The 25441-nt window shown below is 37.4% G+C and overlaps 1 protein-coding gene across 1 annotated transcript in view; it reads left to right on the top strand.

Moving 5' to 3' along the window:
• Window positions 1-25441, top strand: part of pik3c2a (phosphatidylinositol-4-phosphate 3-kinase, catalytic subunit type 2 alpha) — a 60564-nt gene that overhangs the window by 1788 nt on the left and 33335 nt on the right. The window contains exons 2-3 of the mRNA XM_024281125.2: window positions 6279-7512; window positions 24681-24778. Of these exons, the coding sequence (XP_024136893.1) occupies window positions 6361-7512; window positions 24681-24778 (1250 nt within the window). The 5' untranslated portion in view covers window positions 6279-6360. The remainder of the gene's footprint in view (window positions 1-6278; window positions 7513-24680; window positions 24779-25441) is intronic.

Here is a 25441-nt window from a genome sequence, read left to right as displayed (position 1 = left end):
AAATCCAGCAAAGGTAAACATACAAACACGATTATTTCCAGCGTACTGGGCTGAATCCTAATTCCTCCCCGACCCTTCCAACTATTGTGGCATTTTAAAGAGTAGAATTATCTGACATAGTTGTTTTAAGGGGTTACTCTAACCAAGCTAATTAGCGCCGGTACTGAGAGGTGGAGAAGCGCTTTTCTTCACGCTGGTGAAGCTCTGAAGCTCAGAGGTTTACATTTAAATGTAAGTCTGGCTTTATTGTTTTAGCATGACGTTTGTAAAGTTATAAATCGATGTTGTTGTGTATTTCCGAGCGCTAGCAGCCCCGCTGCTTCTTCAGATCAACAATCAGTCAACGTTTTAATCTCCAACTCCATCACGTCTTACACGATAACAGCGCCCTCTAATGACTGGCGGTGGTATTACCGTTCACCACAGACATGCTGGTCAAGCACAGATAACATGCTCACAGGTGTTCTGGACAGCTTACTCCCCAATGAATGTTTTTTTTTATGCATTTTTACACTTGAATACCTCCTCAATACAAGTTTTTTTTTTCTTTATGTTCGGACATTTATAATAAGACAAGTTATTTACACATATTTACATGTGACCAGCACAGAATGTGATGGAAATTCATGTTTTGTCCACATGTAATACGTACAGCCAGGATCCCGTTGCTGCATTTTAAGTTTGTGCAAGGCTGGATTTTTTTTGTTGGCCGCACGTATTTAAAACTAAACTTTTAAGTTAAAGTCCCATTAACTGTCACACTCCTAAATGTGTGAAATGTCTTCTCCACATTTGACCCATCCCCTGGTGGAGCCGTGAGCTGCAGAGACAGCAGCACTCAGGAAACATTTGCTTGTTTAACCCTAACCATAACCATAATCCTAACCTTAACCCCTGTCCTCTGGGTCAGTGTGACTAAGAAAAAAGTTTAGCAGTGGCTGCAGATTTTTTTTTAAATTACATGTGAATAGACACTTTCTTATTGGAAATGGGATGGAATTATAATTATTTATATGTATAGTATATAAATATATATTTATTTTTTCTTTTAATGTGTTTTAAGTTGTTGAAGCTGAATTCGCAGAAATGACAAGTTTGGAAAGCAAAGTGAGGTAAAATGTTTTTTTTACAAATTAGTAAAATCTTTGCGTGTTATTCATATGATTATACTTAGTAAATTTAATTCAAATGCATTATCTTTATTCTATATTTTTGTCGACTAAATAACTTCCGTAATTTAGTCGACTAAATATCTGCTGTAATTTAGTCGACTAAAATTTGACTAAAATTAATAGAATCAACATGACTAAATTGCGACTAAAACTAAACTCTATTTTAGTCAAAAGACTATGACTAAAAGTAAATTAAAATCCTCTGTCAAAATTAACACTGGGAGGGAGACTGGAAGAATTTGGATTGGACCTAAAAACGAACACCCAATTTGCCACAGAGCTAGCGGTTATCAGTAAAAGTCTTTTCATTTTAGACGCACAATACCGTATATCTTCCAATTATGTCCTGTCTTAAATTCCAGCTCAAAGAGGTGTTTGTTACTAGAGCTGCCAGAGAATATTATTTTAATAGTCGACTGACCACCAATTATTTTTCCAATTAGTCGACTAATCAGGTCATGCACACACTGGAACCTCTAAACTCTTAACCATCATTAGCTTTAAACTAGCTAAAAACTAGATATATAACATTACCTGTAATAATTCTAGTGTGAATGCTGTAAGATGAATTTGGCTTCTGAAGATGCTAGTGTTGATAGCTGAAGAGGCTGAAATTGATAGCTAAAAACGCTGAAGTTGATAGCTGAAATTGCTGGCGCTAATAGCTGAAAATGCTGAAGCTGATAGTCAGCTAAAATATCAGTTAAATGCCAAATTGGCCTAAAAGCAAACAAAAAAAAACCCAAGTTAGCCCCCCAAAAAGCTCCAAATTACCCTATAAAACTGAAAAAAAGCCTAAATTAGCCAAAACAGCTAGCATGTAGCTGAAATGTTAGCTAAACTCCAAAATAGCCTAAAAAATAAATGCCAAAATAATCCAAAAAGCTAACAGAATTACATAATTTTCAACTTCACTACACTCCATATAATATAAAGTAACGACGAATCGTGGCAGCCCTACTCGTTACTTTAGTTACTTTAGATAAGGGGCTCCTTTAAGACCACCCCCATCCCCCCCCCCACCAAACTCACCAAAATAGCTAATATTTAATAAATAATCTTTTTGTTTTAGTGTTCGAAAGGTAATATATGTTATGTATGGATATAGTTCACTCTGAAAGGCTTAAGAAAATCATGGTATGGCCTCTTTAAATGTAATACTTTGCATTCTTGGCTTTATTATCATTACCTATTTCTATAACTTAAAACGAGAAAAGGTTTTTATAAATTGAATCTTAGTAATAATCAGAAAACAAATCATAGCCTTTTGGAAACAGTAAGACATGGTTACACATTTTCTATATTTTTGACAGGACGTGCACTTTGATCACCTCCTCAGTAAAGCGCTCACATCTGCACTTTTGTGCTGTTACATGTTAAATAAAGTGGTCAGTAGGGCTGAAGGCTTGAAGTCACGCACGTCACGTTCCTTAAATGAAGCAAATGTTGTGTCAAAGCCTCCAAACTCGATTAAACTCCTATCTGTAAATCTCCAAACTGGTATTTTTATTTACCATTGAAGGTGTGCAGTTATGCAGTGTTTGAGCCGGTCTTATGGATTTTTAATTTTTGCAACGAAAAAAGTCTTTTTGGATATTTTCTATAGATTATTAATGTAATATATACTTGTAAAAACAAAAAAGAAAAAGAAGAGGAAGAGCAAAAAAACAAAAACATTAAGTGAAACATTGGATGCGCCGTTTGTACGCGGTAAAACTCTACTTTTTACACCCGTCTTGGGACAACTTCAGTTCTCAGAGTCAGTGAATGCACCAGGACTGAAGTTACCACCCTCATCGATTTAGATTGGTCCTTTGTATTAGCCCCGCCCCAACACGCCACAGCGGGACCAAAAATTTTGAAACTGAAATTTTCAGGTTTGAAAATGAAAAAAGAGTTGAAAGTAAAAAAAGTTTTCAATCTGAAAAAATATATATATAAATTGAAATTTTGAGTTTTGAAACCTAAAAAAGTGAACATTTGTATGGGATGAAATCAGGATCAGCTTAAAGTGAACGGAAAAACAGATTGAAAACTTGAAAAATAGATATTGTTACTGATTTTTTTATTATTATTATTAAAAAAACTGAGAAGTGTAGAAAACGTGTAATGAGGAGTCATCTGTCCCCCCATGGAAAACATCCCGGTAGCCAATCATCACATCACCTTGGGAATCGTGGGATGCATTTTTGGGTAGCCAATGAGCTCAAGGCCCCGCCCCCTAGTAAAATTAGGCTCAGGTCAGCAGTGAAAACTCGAAAATCAGAATTAAAACTGTAAAAACTGAGGACTGAACATGAAGATTCAAAAAAAAAAAAAAAAATCTAAATAGCAGCTATGACTTATGGATTTTTTTTCAATCAGTATTTTTTCATTTAAAAAGAACATAAACACCAGAGCTCCGGGGTCAAAAAAGTTAAAGGAGTGCTACATTTATGGCCTTTATAAAGTAGGAGGTTAAATCTTTAGCACTTCTCCATGAAATCACATGTTTCTACTGTGTGGAAAATCATCAACAAACAGATCTCTTGTAAAAGCACAAGACATTTCTTCAAAGAATGGAGCAATCAGTTGCAGCCTGCAGCTAAAATGACTGTGACCTTTTTCTCTATGCAATAATTTCCCCAAGCTGTGTTGTTGCTGAAGTCGGCACCGAGCCGTCTTTAGCGAGAGCTTCAACGTTGCCACATTTTGTCACTGTCTGCTGATGCTTGCACAGCTGATAGGACCATCTTGGACCATGGTCCTAACATGATGCCAGCAGAGGGAGAGAAGGCTGGAGGAAGAGAAGGGACCCTTTGGGGCTGTTTAGCATGCCAAATTCCTCAGCTGTACAATAGTGTTAGGTTAGCTAGAGCCCCAGCACAGCCAGTCTCATGCAATGGGAGGGGAAGCTCAGGAGAGGCCAGTGACGCCTGGTGAGAGAAGGAACTCTCTCAACCCTGCGGCTGTGATCGCTGCATGAATGGTTGCTTTCACAGGGCACTGTCATTTTTTTTTCTTTTTGAATCACAAAAAAGTCTTCTTTGCCGTGTCTCTTTGTTTTGCCCAGAACAAGGTTTCCCACATGCTCAAACTGTCTTGTAACAATCTTTTTAAGTTAGACCACAACGTTAACCAGTATGAAATGTTAGAGTGGTTTGCAAACTAACTATATGTTGATTCATTCATTTAAAAATTATTGCAGTTTTGAGTTTAAATACAAATTAGCTAAAGGTTGTTGGGAAGTCAATATTTTTTTTACCCTTGTGTTGTCCTTTTATTTATTTCCTGCATATGTAGCCATTGACTGTATATGAAAACTGGACTGACTGGCGTTTCAAACAGGAAGTACCTGCTGGCTCCAAGAAGCTAGAATCCCTTTGACTTCTATAGAGAAATGAACAGCTATTACTCAGTCAATTTATTGGCCAGAATAAAAATTCTCGATAATCTGTTTTTTTTTTTTTTTTTTACATATTTTTTCTGTTATACAAATCCTTTTTTCCATTTAGCGGTCTGGTGCGGTCCGGTCCGGTAAGGAGTAGTATGTGACAGTCCAGTTAATTCTGCCGAGTTTTTCCTCCCGAGTAAGCCTTGCTTCGAATGAGCCGTTTGGTTTCATGGCGTATGCGTGGTGTATACCGCTAGCGTGTCATTGAAGAGTGATGACTACAAAAGCAACAAAAATGGAGGACATCCTGCAGCTCGTCTTTTTCTTGCATTACTTTTTGTTAATCATGTAGAACAGGAATTGAATGTCTGAAAGAAGATTGCGGGCGACTACGAAGAATACCGTCGTAAAGATGTAAACGAAGACTAGGGTTGCCATGATTGGTCGACTAATTGACGCCTAATCAAGTATCAAAATAGTCGAAAAATTTGTTACATTATATTATATGTAGTCAGACTGTTAGCTTTTTGGACTATTTTGGCATTAAGGTTTTTTTTGTGGCTATTTTGGAGTTTGGCTAATATTTCAGGTGCATTCTAGCTGTTTTGACAAATTTAGGATATTTTCTATTTTTTAGGCTATTTTAGACTTTAGTTAATGTTTCCGCTGCATGCTAGCTGTTTTTGCCCATTTAGGATTTTTTTCAGTTTTTAAACTATTTTGAAGATTTAGCTAATACTTTCAGCTATTTTGGCTAACTTAAGATTTTTTCAGTTTTTTTAGGCTCATTATGAGTTTATCTAATATTTCAGCTACATGCTAGCTGTTTTGGCTAACTTAGGCTTTTTTATTTTTTAAGCTAATTTATCATTTAATATTTTGGCTTGCTATCAGCTTCAGCATTCTCAGTGTTTTTAGCTATTAAAATCAGCTTCTTCAGCTATCATTATTAGCACCTTCAGTGGCCAAATTCCGCTTACAGCATTCACACAAGTATTATCGCAGGTGATGCTATTTATCTAGTTTTTAGTTAGTTCAATGATGGTTAAGATGTGAGCTTTACATCCAGTTTGCCCATGACCTGATTAGTTGACTAATCTGAAAAAATAATCTGTGATTAGTCGACTATTAAAATAATCTTTTGTGATAGCACTAACGACGACGCTAGCTTAGTGCTCTAATGATGCTTTCTAATGTTATCATCACTTTCTGTCAATCCATGTGTGGCAACAGTGACTCCGCCCCAACCATCCTGTTCTATTTTTCTATAGACCTACAACAGATGGGGGCCCTCAAGAGGTGCAGGTCGGAAATGTTTAATGGGTCTATTTAACAATGGACACACTCAAAATACCGGATCGAACCGGACTGTACCTGTTCGAACTGCTCAGTGGAAACAAGGCTAAAGCTATAAACTAACCAATCAAATGCCTCAACAAATGTCTTCTCACGTTGAACATTTGGAAAGATGTGACTCTCCAGAGCCCACTTTCAAATGTTATGGGATGTAGCCTTCCAACAGGCTCCATGGTGATTGGCCAGAGTGGTTGCTATAGAAACGTTGATTCAGACCAACACAGACCAATCAGTGCTTATTGACAATGTCTGGCTCCAACATGGTGGTGTCCATATCACGAAAAAGAGACTACTGAATTGATTGATTCACTTCTCAGTGTATGTCACCAATAGCAGTTAATCACTAAAAAATTTTGATGATTTTGTTTTCCTTTTAGGTGTTTGAAAATTGACTCCTCAAATTGTTGAGCTACACCCACTTGAAAGCTGTTGTACTTATGGCTCACTCCACCTGACAGAATGGCCCAGACACCAAGTGGGAATGGGTTCAAGCTGGATGTCCCGCAGCCAAAGGGGGTTGTGGGTAAAGAAGAAGCCCTCCGTATGGAGGAGGAGGCTTTAGCTAAACTGCAAAGGGAGAAGAAATACACTCCTTCAGTGTCAACATCGTTGCCAGCAGCACCGTCGTCTTTCCTAAAATCAAAACCTTCTAAAGCCTCCACTGCTGCTTCTGAACATTCATCCTCAACTAGTAAACCGGACAAGGACCTCATTGTCTTCTCAGAGTCCAAGAAACAAGCGGAGCAGGATAAGTTCAGGGATATCGATGTGCACAAGTTAACCAACGAACAGCTTGAAGACATTCTAATTTATGAAAACTTTGATACTGACAGCATAGTGTCCCGGCCGTCATCGCTGCTGGGGTTCAACCTCAGTGCCTCCTACCCTGGAGGTAATGCCTGTAGTTCTTCTCACTTTCAGAGTGGTCAGTGGAGATCGGTTCTGTCCACCCCATCGAGTTCCAATGTGTCCACTCCATCCCACCAGCCCACCCCATTGTTCCCCTCCGCCCCGTTTCCCAAACAAGGCACATTTCAAAACGGCTTCACTCCAGCCATGACACCTTTCATGGCTCCACCAGGACAGCAGGCAACTTTCATACCCTTCACTCCCATCCAACCTGCTGCCGCAATGGTGTTTCCACAACCAACCGTAGACCCAGAGATGGCCAAGTTGTTTCACAAAATTGCCAGTACCTCAGAATACTTGAAGAATGGCAGATCAACCAGCACCGGCTCGGATTCTTCAAAAGCAGCTTCTCTGGCACCGAATCTACCAACCCCACAGCCACCCGTGACGGAACCCTGCAACGCCAGCAACTTTGACTGGCTTGATCTGGACCCTCTTACAAAACCCAAAGCAGAGGCTAAGGAGGCATCTCTGGCATCAGAAGGACCTATGCAGACGGCATCAGCAGTTACTGCAGGGGACCCGTGGGATGCAGTCCTCGAGTCTGAAGGGAATACCAGTAGAGGCAGCCCCCCTCCAGAGGCAAAAGTGTCACTCACAGTTCGCCCACAGCACAGGAGAGCATCGACAGGAGCACCTGTCACCCGGAGTCACTCACTCAACATCCCAGGGTCATCTTCCCAGCACAAAACCAGCAACCAGGTAAGAACACACCAATAGGAAAGCTTTGAGGCTAATAACTGCCACCAGTGTTGGTCTTTCCTAACTATGCATTTTTGGCAGCATTTGTTCTTACCTGTGAGGGCGTAGGTGATAGACCAATTGCAGAGCCCGTAGAAGAGTGAAAATGTTCATGCCTATTATTTTCTACGGGCATCCTGTGGGCGACAGGTTATACTTAAACAACGCAGAAGTAGGAGTGAAGTAGGCGTGTCGTACAGATTTTTCATCTTTTCAATTCCCCTGACCCCTGTGGACTACTCAAAACAGCACGTTAGCGCTGTTGAAACAATAAAAAATGCGTCCCTTGTGTTCCCATTGTGCACTCCTGACTGTTAGAAATGAGCAAATTGGTCAATCAGAGCGTAGTTTGTGTTGACATCTTAATGATATCCTACAGGGACTTGCGTATTACTGACAGATCCCGTGCATGCAGCATTTGTGCACGTTCAGTAAGGAGCCAGTACCCACCCCTTCTAGCGACTAGGGCAAGGATAGGCAACCCCAGCTCTGCTCGCTCTATTTCTGCACAAAAGCAAATACCTGCGGTGAGCATCCTATTGGGAAACGCCGCTAAACCTAGCCGGGAGCACCACCAAAACTCAGTGCACAACCAGATCGGTACTCATCCCACAAGTCCAACCACAGCTCCAAAACAAAAAGACTCCAAAAAAAACGGCATGTCACCCCAAAACAAAAACAGATGACCAGACGTCATCAAAGTGTGCAACAACCAAAGCACAAAAAGCATAAAGACCAAGCACAAATGAAAGCCCGGGCACACACAAAACAATTCATCCCGGACGAGCCCCCTCTTTGTTACGACTGGCTCTAGACCGTAGCAAAGAAGCAGGGAGACGGAACCGGTTTTAACACCCAAAAACATTTTAATGTGCTTAAATACTAGCAGGGAGGCGCAACTTGAGAGCAGGGAGGACGCAGAGAAGAACCAGCGCTGCAGCAATGGCGCTGAACCCGACAGGAAGTCCCAGAAGAAGCCTTCCTTTGAGGTTCTAAGGATGAGCTTTTATCCGGAGCTCCCGAATGCCAAAACACCAGCACATTTGTAGGAGGACGGGACAGAGGGCAGACGACAGAGAAACAAACGGCTTAGGACCCTAACATGTGACTTACATTATCCTTATGATGGACCTACCACATACAAAACAATGGTGTGTTCTATTTTCAATGAGGTGCCCGTATAAACCTCAAGAAAACTGTAAGATTCCCTTTCAGATGCGACCGCTCCTGTCTACGACCCAACAACCCAAAAACCTGCAGCGCCCGTACTAGGATTGACCCGTACTAGTGCATGTTGTTAAGGCCTTAGTTATTTTTTTATGTCCCCTCTGCTCAAACATGCACTCAGTTACACATTCAGAATTAATGAGGAAATGGAACCACAGCTTTTCAGAGTCACAAAGTTAATGTGGGTGAAGTCTAGTCAGAATATCAATGTTGGATCCTCTACTCAACTGCAACAACCCTTTAGTGAATTGCTAAAACATCTCTAGAGCGTGTCTGTCAGAGATTCAACTATCCACTCACACAGCTGTTAAATCTTCATACCTACCACTTTCAATCTTTACATTTTAACCACACTTTGTGAACAGTGAGTTTTGCTGTGTCAGATAAAGTGTTTTGCTAGTGCATGTTTAGAGCTTATTTGGGACAGTGCTGCAGGCAAGGGACATGTGATATGGTCTGTTTTTTTCCAATGAAACTGAACTGCCATCTGTCATTTGGCCTGTAGCCCTGAGCTAAGGGCTGCAAGCCAAGCATTTAAGTAATGCTAAGATCCAAAAGCCAAGAAGGGGTTTGCTCTGGTATTTTTGCCTTTTTATTTGTACCTGGCTGTCACTTTAACCAGAACTTGTCATGTTTTGAAATGAAAGCATTCTCCGGGTCTAAAATAATTCTGTGGTTTCGATTTTTGTAATTGGTGGTCATTAAGGTTTTAAGTGTTAAGTTCTTCCTTGCTTGACACTTATGCTACGTACAAACCAAACATGTGATGCATGTTCAGGAACTTACAGGACGCCGGATCTTGAACGCACTTTTAGCATAAGGTGTTCATCCTGGATTAGACCTAATCGACTATTAAAATAGTCGACGACTAATTTAATAGTCGATTAGTCGTTACTTTATATTGTATGGAGTCAGAGTGTAGTAAAGTTTAAAGTTATAATGGCATTCTGCTAGCTTTTTGGACTATTTTGGCATTTATTAAGGTTTTTTAGGTTATTTTGGAATTTAGCTAATATTTCAACTACATGCTAGCTATTTTGGCTAATTAAGCTTTTTTTTGTTTTTAGGCTATTTTAGTTTAGCTAATATTTAAATGCTAGCTGTTTTGGCTAGCTTAGGGTTTTTTCAGTTTTTTAGGGTAATTTGGCATTTAACTCATATGTTAGCTAGCTATCAGCTTCAGTGTTTTCAGCTATCTCTTTCAGCGTTTTTATCCATCAATTTCAGCATCTTCATCTATCAGCACTAGCATCTTCAGGGACCACATTCAGCTTACAACATTCACACTAGTATTATCACTGGTAATGCTATAAATCTAGTTCATAATTATGGTAAAAAGTTACTGTTTAAAAAATGTAGTTTTAGTGTTCAGTAAATGTTTATCTTGTTTGGCCCGTTTGGCATTATCACAGGTAGTTTTTAGTTAGTTTTAAGGTAACAATTGTTAAGATGTGTGCTATACATCCAGTTTGCGCATAATCCGATTAGTCGACTAATTGAAAAGAAAAACTGGGATTAGTCGACCATTAAAATAATCTTTTGTGGCCGCACTACAGGACTGTTGCTACCTAATATTACTGCATGTACTCACAAATGAAAAATGCTTTGCAAAAAATGGCAAAGTGTTGCAAATCTAGCAAACTGGGTCTAGAGCTGGGTTGATAAAATCGATTAATTGATTTGAATCGATCTACGCTTAATAAGCTAATAATGATCTAGCACATAATGATCTAGTACATAAAGCTAAAGTTCACTAGCTTGATGCAAACTTTTTTGTAATTTCCCATAGGACGTCTAATGCTAACACTCAGTCAACCTAAACACATCTTTTTTCAAAGAAACATTTAATTAAAATAAACAGGTTTTTGGGGATTCTTTCTTCTTCTGCAAAAAGTGTAATACCACAGTGCAATTCTCCACCTAGAGGTCAAACTGAAACGTCCTCCAGGAGAAGCAGAACAATGTTTATAATGATCTGAACATTTTAGTTAGAACTTCTCCTTTAGAGAATCCATGTAACACTGGATGATATTAACAATCTCAGTATTTCACTGATACATTTACAGGATGTGAACTGGATCAGATTAAGTAATACTTTTCCAATAGGTTTCCAACATTGTGCTAACAGTAAAGCTTAAACAATACCATCAAATCAACCAATACAAGCCGACAGATAAAGTTCTTCCGTAGTTTTCCAGCCATTACCTGCCATGCAAATGTTATGACGACAATAAAGTGGATAAATAGCAGAGCAGCTGATAAGTTGCCACTTTCTGATTCACCAAACAGAAGTTCACCTTCTGGTGGCTGCTGTTTAAACATTACATGTTCAGTTTTACATCTTTGTTTAACCTTATTGGGTCACATTACAATTTACAATTACATTGCACATTAGAAATAGAAGATTCGTCAGATGCTGTACAGTTTTTAAAATGATTGCATTAGAGTCCCTGTATTAAAGACCATGCAGGGCTCCTGCAAGTCCTGCTTAACGTTGTACTTCATTTTCTTTTCACACCCATTTCCTGCTCATTGTTTTTACACGTCATCACTGAACAGTTGGTTTTTTGTGGCATAATTGACTTTCTAAGCTAAGTCGATGAACATTTACACGAATTATCTTTTTTAAGAAATAAATGCGGGAATTTATAAACAATTGGAATAAAAACTGTGTATTAAAGCTGTACTACATGCTGCAAACAGAACAACTAAATTTAGTTCAGGTCTTCTGGTCTGACAAGCTTCATAAGTGTTTGTCTAAGAAAAATGTGTATGTTTTTTTATTAAGATAAATTGAATACACATTGGTTAAGCTTGTATGTATGTTTGGTTGGGAAAAAAACAGCATCTCTGTACTTTCTGCTTTTCTAACCTCCATCCCAAAGGCCTGCCGTCTTTGTGCTTGTAAGGTCATGAGGTATGTGCTTCCATGTTCCTCTTGTTCTTGTTATATTGCCAGAAAGGGGAACAAGTCGGCACAGGTCCTCTGCAGCCTGTAGCAGCAACAGACTGGGCTAACAAGTGGCCCGTACAATTCGCTGTGCCAACTCCAATTACAGGCCGGCCGAGCACAAGTTGCTCTCTTTCCACTCAGTTGTGATCAATAAGGAGCGTTGGTTGGAGCTGTTTTCATTAATTTCTCATGAGGATCCATAAGTCCTGTTTTCTCATGTCCTCATAATGGTCAGAAAGCATATTGTGATGCATGCCTAGAACATTTTGGTCATCAGAAACAATACTTGGACATTTTTAGTTTGACTAAAATAGCAGCGTGGTAGAAGAAGCACATCCACAGCCACACTAAAGCAAACCGTGGGGGCTGTTTGTTTGCATAGACTTGTTTTTATTGGAGCAGAACGTTGAAATGAAAGTACCGTATTTTTCGGACTATAAGTCGCACCGGAGTATAAGTCGCAGGGGCCAAAAAATGCATAATGAAGAAGAAAAAACCATACATAAGTCGCACTGGAGTATAAGTCGCATTTTTTCAAGTAATTTATTTTACAAACTGGTTGAAAAAAACGATATTACATCATCCTGGAAGGTAAGTTATAACATTCATAAGTGAATAGAAAACAGGCTGAATATGTGTCAACACATATTCACATATTAGCATCATAAAAAAAACGAAAAGGTGTAGCATTTATATAACATAACAGTTTTATTTAACTATAGCCTCAAGAACTCATCAACTTTGTATCTTTACTGTAATTAATTGCACGCAATCTTACTCCATATCACTAAATCCCTTAAATTGTTAGTCCTCTGTGTCACGTCTGAATAACTAAAGTAAATAAAGTAATTGCATAGATCACCATAAGAGGGCACTCTAGACTTACGGTCCATATCTCATCTCATTAAAAATTCATATATAAGTCGCACTGGAGTATAAGTCGCAGGGACATTCAATCTATGAAAAAAACCGCGACTTATAGTCCGGAAAATACGGTAGACTTCAAACCACAGTCTTCCACATTTGTTGGACCTGCTCCATCTCTAAAAGCTAAACAGAGAAGCTTTATTTTCCATGAAATCTCCCATGAAATAAGTTTTTATTGTCTTGCTATTCTCTTCTCTTAGACTTTATGCAGGCCAACAAGCTGCATGCTGTGAATACTCGTATCTGTAGCTATTACTTTATTGTGGAAAGTTTACTAACTCTGAAACAAATTAGGCACTTAATTTAAATGTATAATGCATTCCACTACAACTATCAAATAAAAGCAGAGATGGAGGGGGGGGGGGGTGCACACGCCTGGACTTGTGGAGCTCACCAGTCAAAGCTGAATGAGTGTTTTGAGGATTTTATTTTCTTTATTTAACCCTACAAGGGGACTTCCACTGTGCAACATCTCAAGAAGATGCAGAGGAAGAACACAGACTGGTTGTTGGTACCAGTTTTTGCACATTAGAGAGAATTCTTTTTCTCATTTTGAACACAGTAAACATCAACTTTATTTTATTTCTTTAATAAAATAAATATTTTGTAACACTAGCAGTGTATCCTGGTTCTGCAGGTCTGACATCTACTGGTTTACTCTAGAAAAACAGATAAAGCTGTCAGCATATGTGTAGTTATAGGGTAATTATACTGATCAATTATTCCAAAACGAGTAATTATTTCTTTTTCAGTGTGTAGCTACAACCATTATTCCTGTGATGCATGTGCACACAACACACACTCAGTTTTACTAAAGCTCTAAAGTTGGAATTTAAATAGAGGAGTGTGAATGAGTGCAGTATCCATCAGTTTTACAATATTCCTTTGGATATTTACCTTTTTACATGAATCTTTTGAATTTGTAATAGGGCTTGATTGATAAAATCCATTAATTGATTTGAATCGATTTAAGCTTAACAGATCAATAATCAATCCATAAAAATATAGATGTATTTAGCACATAAGCTAAAGTCCACTACCTTGATACTAACGTTTAATGGAATTTCAAGGAAGATAGAAAAGCACTATACAAGTATACACCATTTACCAAAGAAATGTAAGCTTAAAACCGCTCTTCTGAGTATTTGTTTATTCAAATCGTGAATCAGGGGTGGACAAAAAAATGCTGTTTGGAAAAGATCATATTTGTACGGAGACTCTGACCTGACATGGGTAAAAAAATTATAATTATTTAGTACCCACAAGTTAGCATTTCGTTCCCACGGATTATTAACTCGTTCTCACAATATAATTAAAGCGTTCCCACAAAATAAATAATTCAAAATATTACATTTGTTCAAACAAGTTATTTAAAATAAAGAAAATCCTAACAAGGGACTTTTTTCCGGACGGACCGGAACTGGAATGGGCTCTTGAAAACGTCTAAGTGCACCGCAGTGCTATTTTTTAATGAAGAAAGTGTATTTATAAAAAAAAAAGTGTTTTCTTTTATGCTTTAACAATAATCTGACTTAAGTATTGTCATGTAAATAACATTATTATTGGTTTAAAAAGCAGAACAATTTTGACAATTTCCTTTCAATCATTATTATTTATATTCCGTGTGTTGCTGGGAGCCAAAAACCATTGAAAAGAAAACTGCCCAACAAATTCATTCAAAAAAATCAGACGCATATATGGTTTTGTTGAATGAATGAATGCATTTTATTACAAAAAAAGAAACTTTTTTTTTTTAATTTTTCAAATCATTCATAACTAAAACACGTTAATAGCATTCACAAATCTAACTAGTCAGACACGATTGTGAGAAAAAATATATAATTATCAAAATAACTTTTAACAAAATCAGACACTAGGTAATCAACTAAAATAATGTTTTTTTTTTTTTATTTAATTTGAATAAAAACAATTTCTCCCACAACTATTCAACTTGTTTGTTTGCTTTGGTTTTCTTTTGTTTGCCAGCCATTTAATCTATTTATGTTCCATTACAAAGATATACAGCTGGTTCAGATAGTTTGATTTAGTTAAATGGGGCAGAGATAAGTTTACTTCTTTCTGTCCACTTTCATTCTCACCAAACACAAGAAAATAGTGTAATTTATTATGTTCTGTGAAAATGAAATAAATGTCATGGAAAAACATGATCCAATAACGACTAAAACATAAATAAATAGAATAAGTTTATTAGTACTACAATGGTATGGTTTCCAGCATAAAGCACGATTAAAAACAAAAGACATAGCTGACATTTACAGATCTAACTGAGCTTAAATATTTAGATGAGCAAAAATATCACAGCTTAAACCTCAAAAACCAGCACCTCTTGCATGTGGTGCATTCTCCATGGAGGTCCATTTTGCCATGCGGTGCAGCCTTGTTTTATGGAACACAGAAACTACAATAAGACATCAAAATTGTGGTTGTCATCCAGAACCCAATGTTCTGTGTCTTGAGTAAAACACCTTTCTGAACCAATTTCAGCAGATTTTCAAAGGTGTTTGGATTGAAGTTCACACAGTTTCCTGAAGAATTCGTTTTGGTCTTTTTGATGCAGATTGAGTCATCTCGTCTCCTGCCTGTTTTCTTAAGGAAATCTTTAATTTATCCAAAGTTAAATAGTTGTGTGTGACCAGGGGTTCACGAGGTCCGGTTTTATTACACACCACAGCCTGCATGACAAACAAATACTTTTAATAAGAATGAATGTGTCTTAAACTAATGGATCATTCCTCTTACATCATAATGCAGTTACATCGTATACCCCAGTATAAGACACTTAATAGTTGTTTTTAATAAATGATTTTATACCAGAGAAAGTAGAATACTTCCACCTCTGTGTCTGTTCATACATTTAAAATACAAAAGAATGAAAAGTTATTTAAAATATAAGGAAAATAAAGTGTTAATACATGTAAAAATGAGTCTGATGGTGATTTAAAAATCACCTGGTTGTTGTAAGAAAGAAATCTGTTTATTCAGATCTATGTTTGAGGGTTTTTTGTTCATGAATCTATAGGTGTTACTGTATTTCAGGAAGTACTGTTTGACTGGCTATGGAGTCACTTCCGTTCTGAAAGAAGAAGTGGCTTCACCTTCTGTGCTGTCAGTTACCCTGATATCAACTTCAGACTTCTCGTTTGCACTTTTCTTTGTGACAGAGCTTTGTTCAGACTGTAGACGATCCTGCTTGTGTCATAAAGACTAATGGTTGATCTAATGGAGCCATTAAAGTCAGGATCCTGTCGCACGCTGATGCATTAGCTCCATTAGTGTTTTCTGTAAGATCGACTCTGTTAAACAAATTGATGACTGCAGCTCTTCTGGCTCAAATTCAGTTGATAGAAATCAATCTGTTTTCCCCAGAGTTATTCCTGTTATCCAGCTGGGTGATTAGACTTTCAAAAGCATTATTTATGACAAACAGACATGTGTGTTCACATGGGAACAGTTAGGTTTTGAAGTTAGGTTTTTTTCCTTGTACACTATTAGCCTTTTCTTTTAATTATGATCACACTAATGGTAACCAATTAAATCTTCCATTTTACCTCTGCGCTCTGAAAACACGATTAAAACATTTGAAAGTCAGGGTTGCTTTGTGAAACACTATTGATGGCTGTCATGCGAATCTGTTTAAGGTTCAACCTTTTGTCCAGTCTGTGAACATAAACTTGTTCCATATTGACAAATGAGTAACTCTCATTCAGAAGCTCAGAGAGGAACCGTTTTCAAAAGACTAAATGTGTGTGACATCACTGGACTGAAAGTGGAATGACAAAACCGACAGCTAGCTGCTCTGTGTTCATGTTTCTCTTCAAACCCTCATCTGACAAAACGTTTTTTCTTTGTAACAAACAAAGGAGTACAAAAACACAATCATGATTGTGGCCACATTTGGAGATGCAAACTCCATACAATTGTAGTGAGCATGCAACATTTCTCAGAGCTGGTCGTTTATTTTTTCTAAGCACCGTCTTATTTTACAAAGACTGTTGAGTGAGGAAATGTAGCTGCTGCTGGACCGTCTGACTAGCAGTAGTGTTGCTGCAAGCTGACACCTTTAGCTGCTCACATATTTATCTGAGCTAGGGCTGGGAATCACTGAGAGCCTCACGAGACGATGCGATACATCGCTCACCATATCGATGATATCACCATACTCCGATAATTAGTAAAAATCATCTCTAATAACTCACATTATATAGAAGAACACATTTTTGGAGAAAACATATCCCCAATATTTTTTTAGCTTGAATTCAATCAGAATAAACAACTTGTGTCTTATTTGTGCAACAAATAATTGACGTTTTTGTGCAACATTACTGAAATCAGTTACGTCTTTGACAAGCATGGACACCAATTGAATTAGAATTCTCTAGGGATGTCCCGATCCGGTTGTTTTGATTCCGAGTCATTCGATTTTGTGGATTTGCAGATACCAAGCCCTGATCCGATACTTCTGCAACAAATTTACATGAGCAAATTGAATAAACAGATTTGTGTTGTCCCTTATTTATATTTAAATAACCCTCTTTTATCATTAAAAACTTCAGTAGAACACTTCTGTGAAGTAGCTTTAATAAAGAAGTAAAAATAGAACAAATATAAACTAGGAGTGACTTTAGCTTTAACATCTTTAGAGCTATTGAACATTTTTGACCAAATGTGATTCCTGTCCTCTTTTAGAATTCTTAAAAATAAATTATGACTTTGTTTTAGCATAAAATTTGATGAGTGTTCATGATTAGGTGATATCATTAAAACCATTTATTAGTTTTTATATTTTTAAGACGATATGATTCGTCTTTTTAAGGTCTTAAAACATCACATTTTTCATTTTATTACCACAGTAGTTAGTTTTCTTAACTTTTATTTCTCTGTCAGATAAATAAAACAGGCATATCAAAGGACAGCTCGGGTCGAGTTAAGTCACGGAGCTAGCATGTAGCTCAGCACAGTTAGCAGCTGCTGTGTAGCCATCTGTCTGTCTGCAGAACAAAGAGCTTCACACTAAAAAGAAACAAAATACTGTCTTTTTCTGTTGAAATGCCTTTAGAGGTTTTTGTTTATGTTAAGACAAACCAACAAAGACGCCAGCTGTCAGTTTAAAGCGTTTTTAAAAGAGTTATTGATCCGTGAAGTCTGAATCTGTGATCATATCGCAAACCCGACTGAAATGTTTTTGTTAGCGTGCTGTTTAAACTGCTGCCATTTTCTGCTGCGTTTTCTGGTAATAACATTTTATGATCTGTTCATGACATGCAGACTTAAAGATTTAAATATAAAGTGCTGATCTTAATAAGAATAAATAAAATATCCAATACTGACTGGGGGACAACATCCGATATCGATCGAGTCATCAACCACGTCATCGGGCCCAATTTTTGATCACACGATCGGATCCTGAGAATTGACTGTAAACTTGAGTATTAATAATAGTAAATATGAACAGCAGTGCCAGTACTTAGTGCAGAATTGTTGTAAACAACAGAACAAAAATTAAATAATTTTAGTAGCTGCCAGACACAGTCGCTCTTGCATGTCACTTAGGAGTGTACCCTCTTAGGAGTGTACCCTCATAGGAGTGTACCCACTTAGGAGTGTACCCACTTAGGAGTGTACCCTCTTAGGAATGTACCCACTTAGGAGTGTACCCACTTAGGAATGTACCCACTTAGGAGTGTACCCTCTTAGGAATGTACCCTCTTAGGAGTGTACCCTCTTAGGAGTGTACCCACTTAGGAGTGTACCCTCTTAGGACTGTACCCACTTAGGACTGTACCCTCTTAGGAGTGTACCCTCTTAGGAGTGTACCCACTTAGGAGTGTACTCTCTTAGGACTGTACCCACTTAGGAGTGTACTCTCTTAGGACTGTACCCACTTAGGAGTGTACCCTCTTAGGAGTGTACCCTCTTAGCAGTGTACCCTCTTAGGAGTGTACCCACTTAGGACTGTACCCTCTTAGGAGTGTACCCTCTTAGGAGTGTACCCACTTAGGAGTGTGCCCTCTTAGGAGTGTGCCCTCTTAGGAGTGTACCCACTTAGGAGTGTACCCACTTAGGACTGTACCCTCTTAGGAGTGTACCCACTTTTGTTTCCTGAGGTTAATCTATTAATGTCTGTATTAAAAGTAATTTTGAAGGAAAAATACATTTACACTGCTACACAAGATGGACATTGAATAGTTTTCATTGTTTCAGAAATTCATGTTGGCAGCATTGTCCCATGAAAAGATATAAATATCTGCAGAAATGTAAGAGGTGTATTCACTTTTGTGAGATACTGTATTGAAGAGGTAAAAAAACACAAATCTTGAGTTTTAGCATTTCTCACCAAAAACAAAGTAAATGACCAAGTTTCTAAATTATTTTGTTGTACATTCTAAGTCCTGCAATGTTTATCTTTGTTGAATCAAATGTTTAAGCCCTGCAGACAAATGTCTCCTGGTTTCATATCTGTGATCTGTGTTTGCTGGGTTCATGTGATCATAACTGATTTGGTTTCAGTCTAAAGCTGAATTTCGTCAACAAAGTAATGTGAGCTCACAAGGCCAAAGAAAATGATGAGAACATCATATAAAGCATTTCCAAAACGGAGGAGAAATGTGTGGAATCTTCCAGTGACTGTGGTGATATGGTGTCAGAGCCAGAGGGGTTAGTTTATTTTTTAAACTGTCATCTGTGAAAATACTCAATGACTCATTCCAGTGATTACAGTACTAAACTTTCTGTCATTTATTGAACAAAACAGGAATCTATTTGGATCATTTGTCATAACAGTCCATGAATAGCAAAATAAGACGTTTCAGATAAAGATAGTATTCAATAAAAACTTCATATCAGCTGGTGTGTCGTGGATTCTTTTGTTTCAGTGCAGAGGGTTAAGTCTCTGACCTTTAGGCCCAGTGTCCTGCCTATGTTAGTGCTTCAGCAGTCAGGAACCAAATAACTAAATCTGATTCTGACAGATTTTGTGTCAAAATCTTCTGACTGTTTTTTATTTCTGTCTGTGCCCTACTTTTAAAAACTCACCTTAATCATCAATTGATGTTTGTATCTGACCACAGGTGTACAATATGCAGGTATAAACAAGGACACATTAAAGAGCAGTTTTCTTTAAACCCGTTCTGGAGCAACTATTCTGGATACTTCCTCGTGACTTCTGAAGTATTATTTTTTTATGTAAGCAAAGGACACATCTGTTCTTCAAAGCTCTTTAAGAAAAATGTTTTGGTCCATATTTGCTCATCATCATTTAAATGTATTAAGACATGGTTGCAGATTATAAACTGAGCAGCTGAGAAATTGTTTTTGCAGTATTTTTTTTTCAAGAATTACACTGTTGAAAACAAAAGAATCTATATTTTCACAAAAGAAACAGTTTAGAAACACAAACCTATCAAATGTTACTAAGAAGATAAGAAGATTCCGTGAAGCCATTCATGCCTAAAATGAAACAAAAAAATGCCATGAAAATAGGTAACCGTTTTGCAAAACATTTTTTCTCTTATTTTGTTACATGACTGTGTCAAATCCTTCACACAAGGAAGTGAACGCAACATTCTTCAAAAACTTTGTGGTCTTTGAAACCATCGTTTACAGTAACTTTAAAATAATTTGGTATTGAGCTGTTATGTTAACAATATGCTAGCTCATCCAGGTAATTTGGAATCTACTCGGGTTTTTTATACTAATTTGGAAGCTATCTATATTTTAGCAACATGCTAATGTTTTTGGCTAGTATGTTATCTACTGAGGTGTTTTATGCTAATTTGGAATTTATCTAATATTTTATCAGCATGCTAACGTTTTTGACTAATTTGGCATTTACTGAGAATGTTTAATTTGGTGTCTACTAAGGTTTTTTGGGGACAATTTGGAGTTTAGCTTATATTTAAGAAAATAAGCATGTATTGAGGATTTTTAGGCTTAAATTACCACATTTTTTCAGAAATTTAGGCCAACTTCAGTGGTCTTTCATAGTTCTTTAACAAAATTTTAAGTCTTTCAGCAAATTTAGCATTTTGAAGAAAGCTTTTGCATTTTCAGTAAATCCCTTCAGCAATTAGAGTAAATTGCTTCCTTATCTACAGCCACCAAATTCAGCAAAAAGTATTCACACAGATAATGCGAGATTTGGAGTTGATCACCCAAAGCCGTGGATGAATATTTCATTGCACATTTAGTATTTGCCTCCTCAGCTACAACTCTTTCTGTAAATGACGTCACCCCACTGTCTTCCTCTAAAGCCAGAGCAAACACCAGTCAGGGTTGGAATAGTCCTGACTTTTTCCCCATAATTACTGATTCTTTTATACATGATTTGTAAAATTAGAATTCATTTGAGTTCACTATTGAAAACAATTCCTTTATATCCTCTTTCTATCTTTTTGTCTCCTTACAATCTTAGCAAATAGAGCTGCCTCTCAGGGCGGGTAAGACGTTTTTGTCCCATTTTTACCCCCCTGACTTCCATCTAGCTTCTGCACCAGGCTAAGTGTTGCTCGATGTTTGGTAAGATTTTGTCAGGAATTCACACAACACCCACTTGCATATTCTTGCATACCATGCAGAGTTTGGTGGCTCCCTGAGGGCAGTAACCTCCCCCAGCAAGAAAGCGCTGTCTGGCAGACGACAATAGCTTAACGGGCTGGAAGTTCTGACCCCAGATTCCAGAGGAACCGTTGGTCCACCGCGTTCACCGTGACATGTTCATGTGAGGTCTGATGGATCACGTCAAAGAAGAGGAAGCCGCACTCATGCACGGCTCTTTGTACAGTGGTATTTCTTCAACTGCCTTCCTTTTAGCCGGACGACATGTTCCCGTTGCTTCCGCATTGTGACATGAACCGGCACACTCATAGGAAGATTAGTCAATGTGTGAACATGTGTGGGCAATAGAGGCTGAGTGTATGAATGTGAGGGAGGATGATGAACTCTTCTGTCGCAGATCTCTGCATGTTTGTTTTTACCTGGCAAATCCACACAGACATGAACAGGATGCTCTTAAGCTACGTTCAAACCGCCCTCGGCAACGTGCTTTAAGGAGACACTTCCAAACAGTCTGCATATGTGTGTTTCAGGCTTCTGCGTTCAAAGCTCTCGTCTTCACGTATAGCTACTCAAGTTTACTACAACTGTTTTCAGGCTCTACATACAAAGCGCTCCATTGAACTCACATGAAAAGTTAAACCAGGTCAAACTCTGACCAGAAATACAAACCTTTTAGTTAAAAAAATAACTGTATAGTAAAGTAAAACAAGAGTGAAATAACTTATCAGTCTGCAAGCCTCCAGAGCACAGTAGCTATAGTGGTTCAGTTATCGAGAACTAAACATTTTGACAAATTTTAGTGTTTTTTAAGTTTACCTCATGCTTAAAAAATATAGTTAATTAGCTCTGTTTTAATTTTTGAAAGTTAGATTTATGAATTTCTGGCTAAGAAGCACCACAAACATTTGAAACTATTTTTTTTCTTTATTGCTGTCATTACACTACCTACTATTAGATTTGGTCCATCAAGATGATCTTATGTTACAGAAGAAGTCTTTTATTTTGTAAGGAAGTCTAGTGAACCTCTGTCAAAAGTTATAAGCTGTTTCTTGTGTGGGGGAAAAAAAATCTATTTTCTCTTTAAATTTGTTTTATTTATGCCAAAAATACTCGTGTATTTATATTTCTCATAAAAATAATTAGAGCTGGGTTAGTAAAATTGATTAATTGATTTTAATCGATCAAGGCTTAATAGATCAATAATTGAGTAATAACAGACATAAATTGATTTCGCACATAAAGCTAAAGTCTGCTAGCTTGATGCTAACATTGAATGGAATTTAACATAAGACAGCTAATCGGTCGACCTAAACATACATTGGTGACTAAATTAACATCTTTATAAACTCACAGACAGGAATTTTCAAAAGTCTTTAAAGGAAATATTTTTAAAGTAAACATTTGTGGTCTAAAACATTGTTTTTCTTCATTCTTTCTTCTTCTCCTTGAATAAAGTGTATTTCTATAGCATGATCACCACCTAGTGTCCAAACTGAAACGTCCTCCAGGAGAAGCAGAACAATGTTTACAATGTTAATGATCTGAACATTTTAGTTAGAACTTCTCCTTTAGAGAATCCATGTAACTCTGGATGATATTAACAATCTCATTATTTCACTGATACATTTACAGTATGTGAACTGGATCAGATTAATATAAATATATTCAAAACATATAGTAGATTATTAATGTATCTCTAAACAAATGTGTATAAATGTGTAAACTCAAAACTGAATTGAATTGAAGAATCTGAAAAAATCAGAAGAGAATCGAATTGTTTCTGTAAATTATAAATGATACCAGCTCTAAAATTAACAATAACATAAATACAAAGTCTTATTTTTCTATAGGATGTGTGGCTCTTACCGGGTTCTGCTCAGTAAGAAATTGACCCAAATGGCTCTTTAAGTGTCAAAGGTTGCAGACCGCTGCACTAGTGAATAGTAGCAAAAGAAGAAGCCCCTTCCTGCTTGTGCAGTGTGAGGACCATGGACCAAATCCTCGTTCATGAACGTCAAATTCTCAGTGTTTACGTTGCTTCAGGGTTTTTTTTTTATTTAATTTTAGTTTTCCTTTGTACCGTTTTCCTTTTTTTCCCCTTCTTTTGTCACTTTCTGTGCCCATTTATATCCTTTTTTTGTGTGTATTTGAGAAATAATTAGACAAATGAAGATAAAGTTGAGTTATGGATGAAGCATGGCGGGTTTTCAGTGTAAAAAAGCTGCTTTTTAATGCAGACTTGAGAGTGAAATGAGAAAAAATAAGAATCTGTTCTTTCGCCGTGTAGCTACAATATAATGTAAAAACAAACAGTCCAATTTATAAATGCATTTGTTTTTACGCTTTAAAGTTAAAAATAAATTCATAGATGAATCTGAAAACCCCTAAGAACCAACAGTGAATGCTCCCGTCTCTTCTTTTTATAAGATATAAAAGTCCTTTTTATGTCAAAATCTGACTCATTAAACCCCTAAGCGACAACATTCCCTTGTTACAGGTTAAAGCCTTTTACATAAATGAATGCTTTTGATTATCTTAATATGGATTTTTTAGAAACCGAAGAGAGCCGAGCTGTGAAGAAAAATAGATGTCATAAATGCCACTGCTTATGGTAAAATCAAGAACTCTGCTTAATTAAAAAAAAACAAAAAAAAAAACATGTTAACACAAAAATATAAGAATAATGCACGTAATCATTTCTGTCAACATTTTAGTTCTATGTATTTTTTCAAAAATCCTTGAATGGCTGCTATTCCGTTTCCCAGCTTTATGAATTTAAGGAGAAGAAACATGTTGTTTTTCTTTGCTGGTGCAGAAGGATTGTGACGTTGTCATCTAAAACTGTCAGTCGACATACTCTTGGTTGTCTCGTTTCGCTGGATGGAGAAAAGCTTTTCTGACTTCCCAAACCTTTTATTTGTATCCGCCCTCTTTCATTTCATTCTGTCTCCACTGCTATAATTTGTTGGGACCGATGTGACTGACACAGATTTGCCAGCCATGACGGAGCTTTTTTTTTTTTTTTTCCGTTTTTTTCTGTAGACAGCCCAGAGCCTTTGTGGGAAGGGGCGGAGCCTCTTCTATTTCTCATTTCCTGTGCCACAGGAAGCACATTCCTGAGTTGCTGGCAATCAGACAGCAGGCTGGTTTCCAGGAATCTGTCTGAATAATTCTGTAATGGAGCTGTCTGAGGATTTAATTTAGTTTGTATGTAAAGAGAGGCAAGGAAAGAGATAGAAAAGCAGCTTTAGATCCTCATGTTACTCATTTTATAGAGTTTTACTCTATTAAATCTGTCATTTTTTGATAGCCATGACCTGATACCAGAACATCAACCCCAGATGGGCTGTCTGTCCACACTGCTTCTGTTTAAAGCAGCTGAGTAAACCTGCAGGTGACTCATCAGTTCCTCTGCTCACCTGACCGTGCTTTTGTTTGACTCCTGCAGGATAAAGGAAAAGGAAAAGCAGTAAAGCTGAATGGCGCCCTGGACGAGGAGGACGCACAAAACCTGGAGATCGCTGCCTTTTGTAAAGATGTAGCAACGTAAGGTTCACTCTGTTGCCATGACAGCAAACGTGTCACTGTCGGTGATTTAGTAGCTCTTTAACCATTTTTTTCAAATTTAGGCTTCAGACTGTACTAGTCAGAGAAATGTTAGTACATGGACAAAAGGGCTGTCACAATTATTTTAATAGTCGACTAATCACTGATTAGATGTAAAGCCCTCATCTTAACCATCATTAGCTTTAAACAAACTAAAAAAAGACAATGAAAATGATAGATTATAAACCTTTAATGAATCCTGCAGCTTCTTTCCTTCATCAGAAAACATCGTTTTTTGATTTACTGTAATTTTTTAATTGTTAGCACGATCATTCCAGCAGATTTTGAAGGAGAAAAGAGGCGTGAGTCTCAACAACAGACAAACGTACAGTTCTGATCCAGATTCCAGCTCAGACCAGGAAAACAAAGACGTTCATGGATCTATGCGTCTGTGAGTGGATGCATCCGAATTTAAGCAGAGCAGGTAGACTTTGGCCCCGCCCGTGTCAGTTGCTGCCTCACGAACCTGAGTTTCTTCAAAGTGCAGGTTTGATCCGCTCCTGATCCAACTTGATGCTCAGAAACGCGTTCAATTATGTCATATAAGTCTTCTATGAGAAAAATGAAACAAGAACGCATGATTTGAATCGGAGTGGGTCTTTA

Source organism: Oryzias melastigma, linkage group LG6 (assembly GCF_002922805.2).
Source record: "Oryzias melastigma strain HK-1 linkage group LG6, ASM292280v2, whole genome shotgun sequence".
Lineage (NCBI taxonomy): Eukaryota > Metazoa > Chordata > Actinopteri > Beloniformes > Adrianichthyidae > Oryzias > Oryzias melastigma.
Note: the sequence above shows the minus strand (reverse complement) of the source record. Positions and strands in the feature narration are given on the sequence as shown.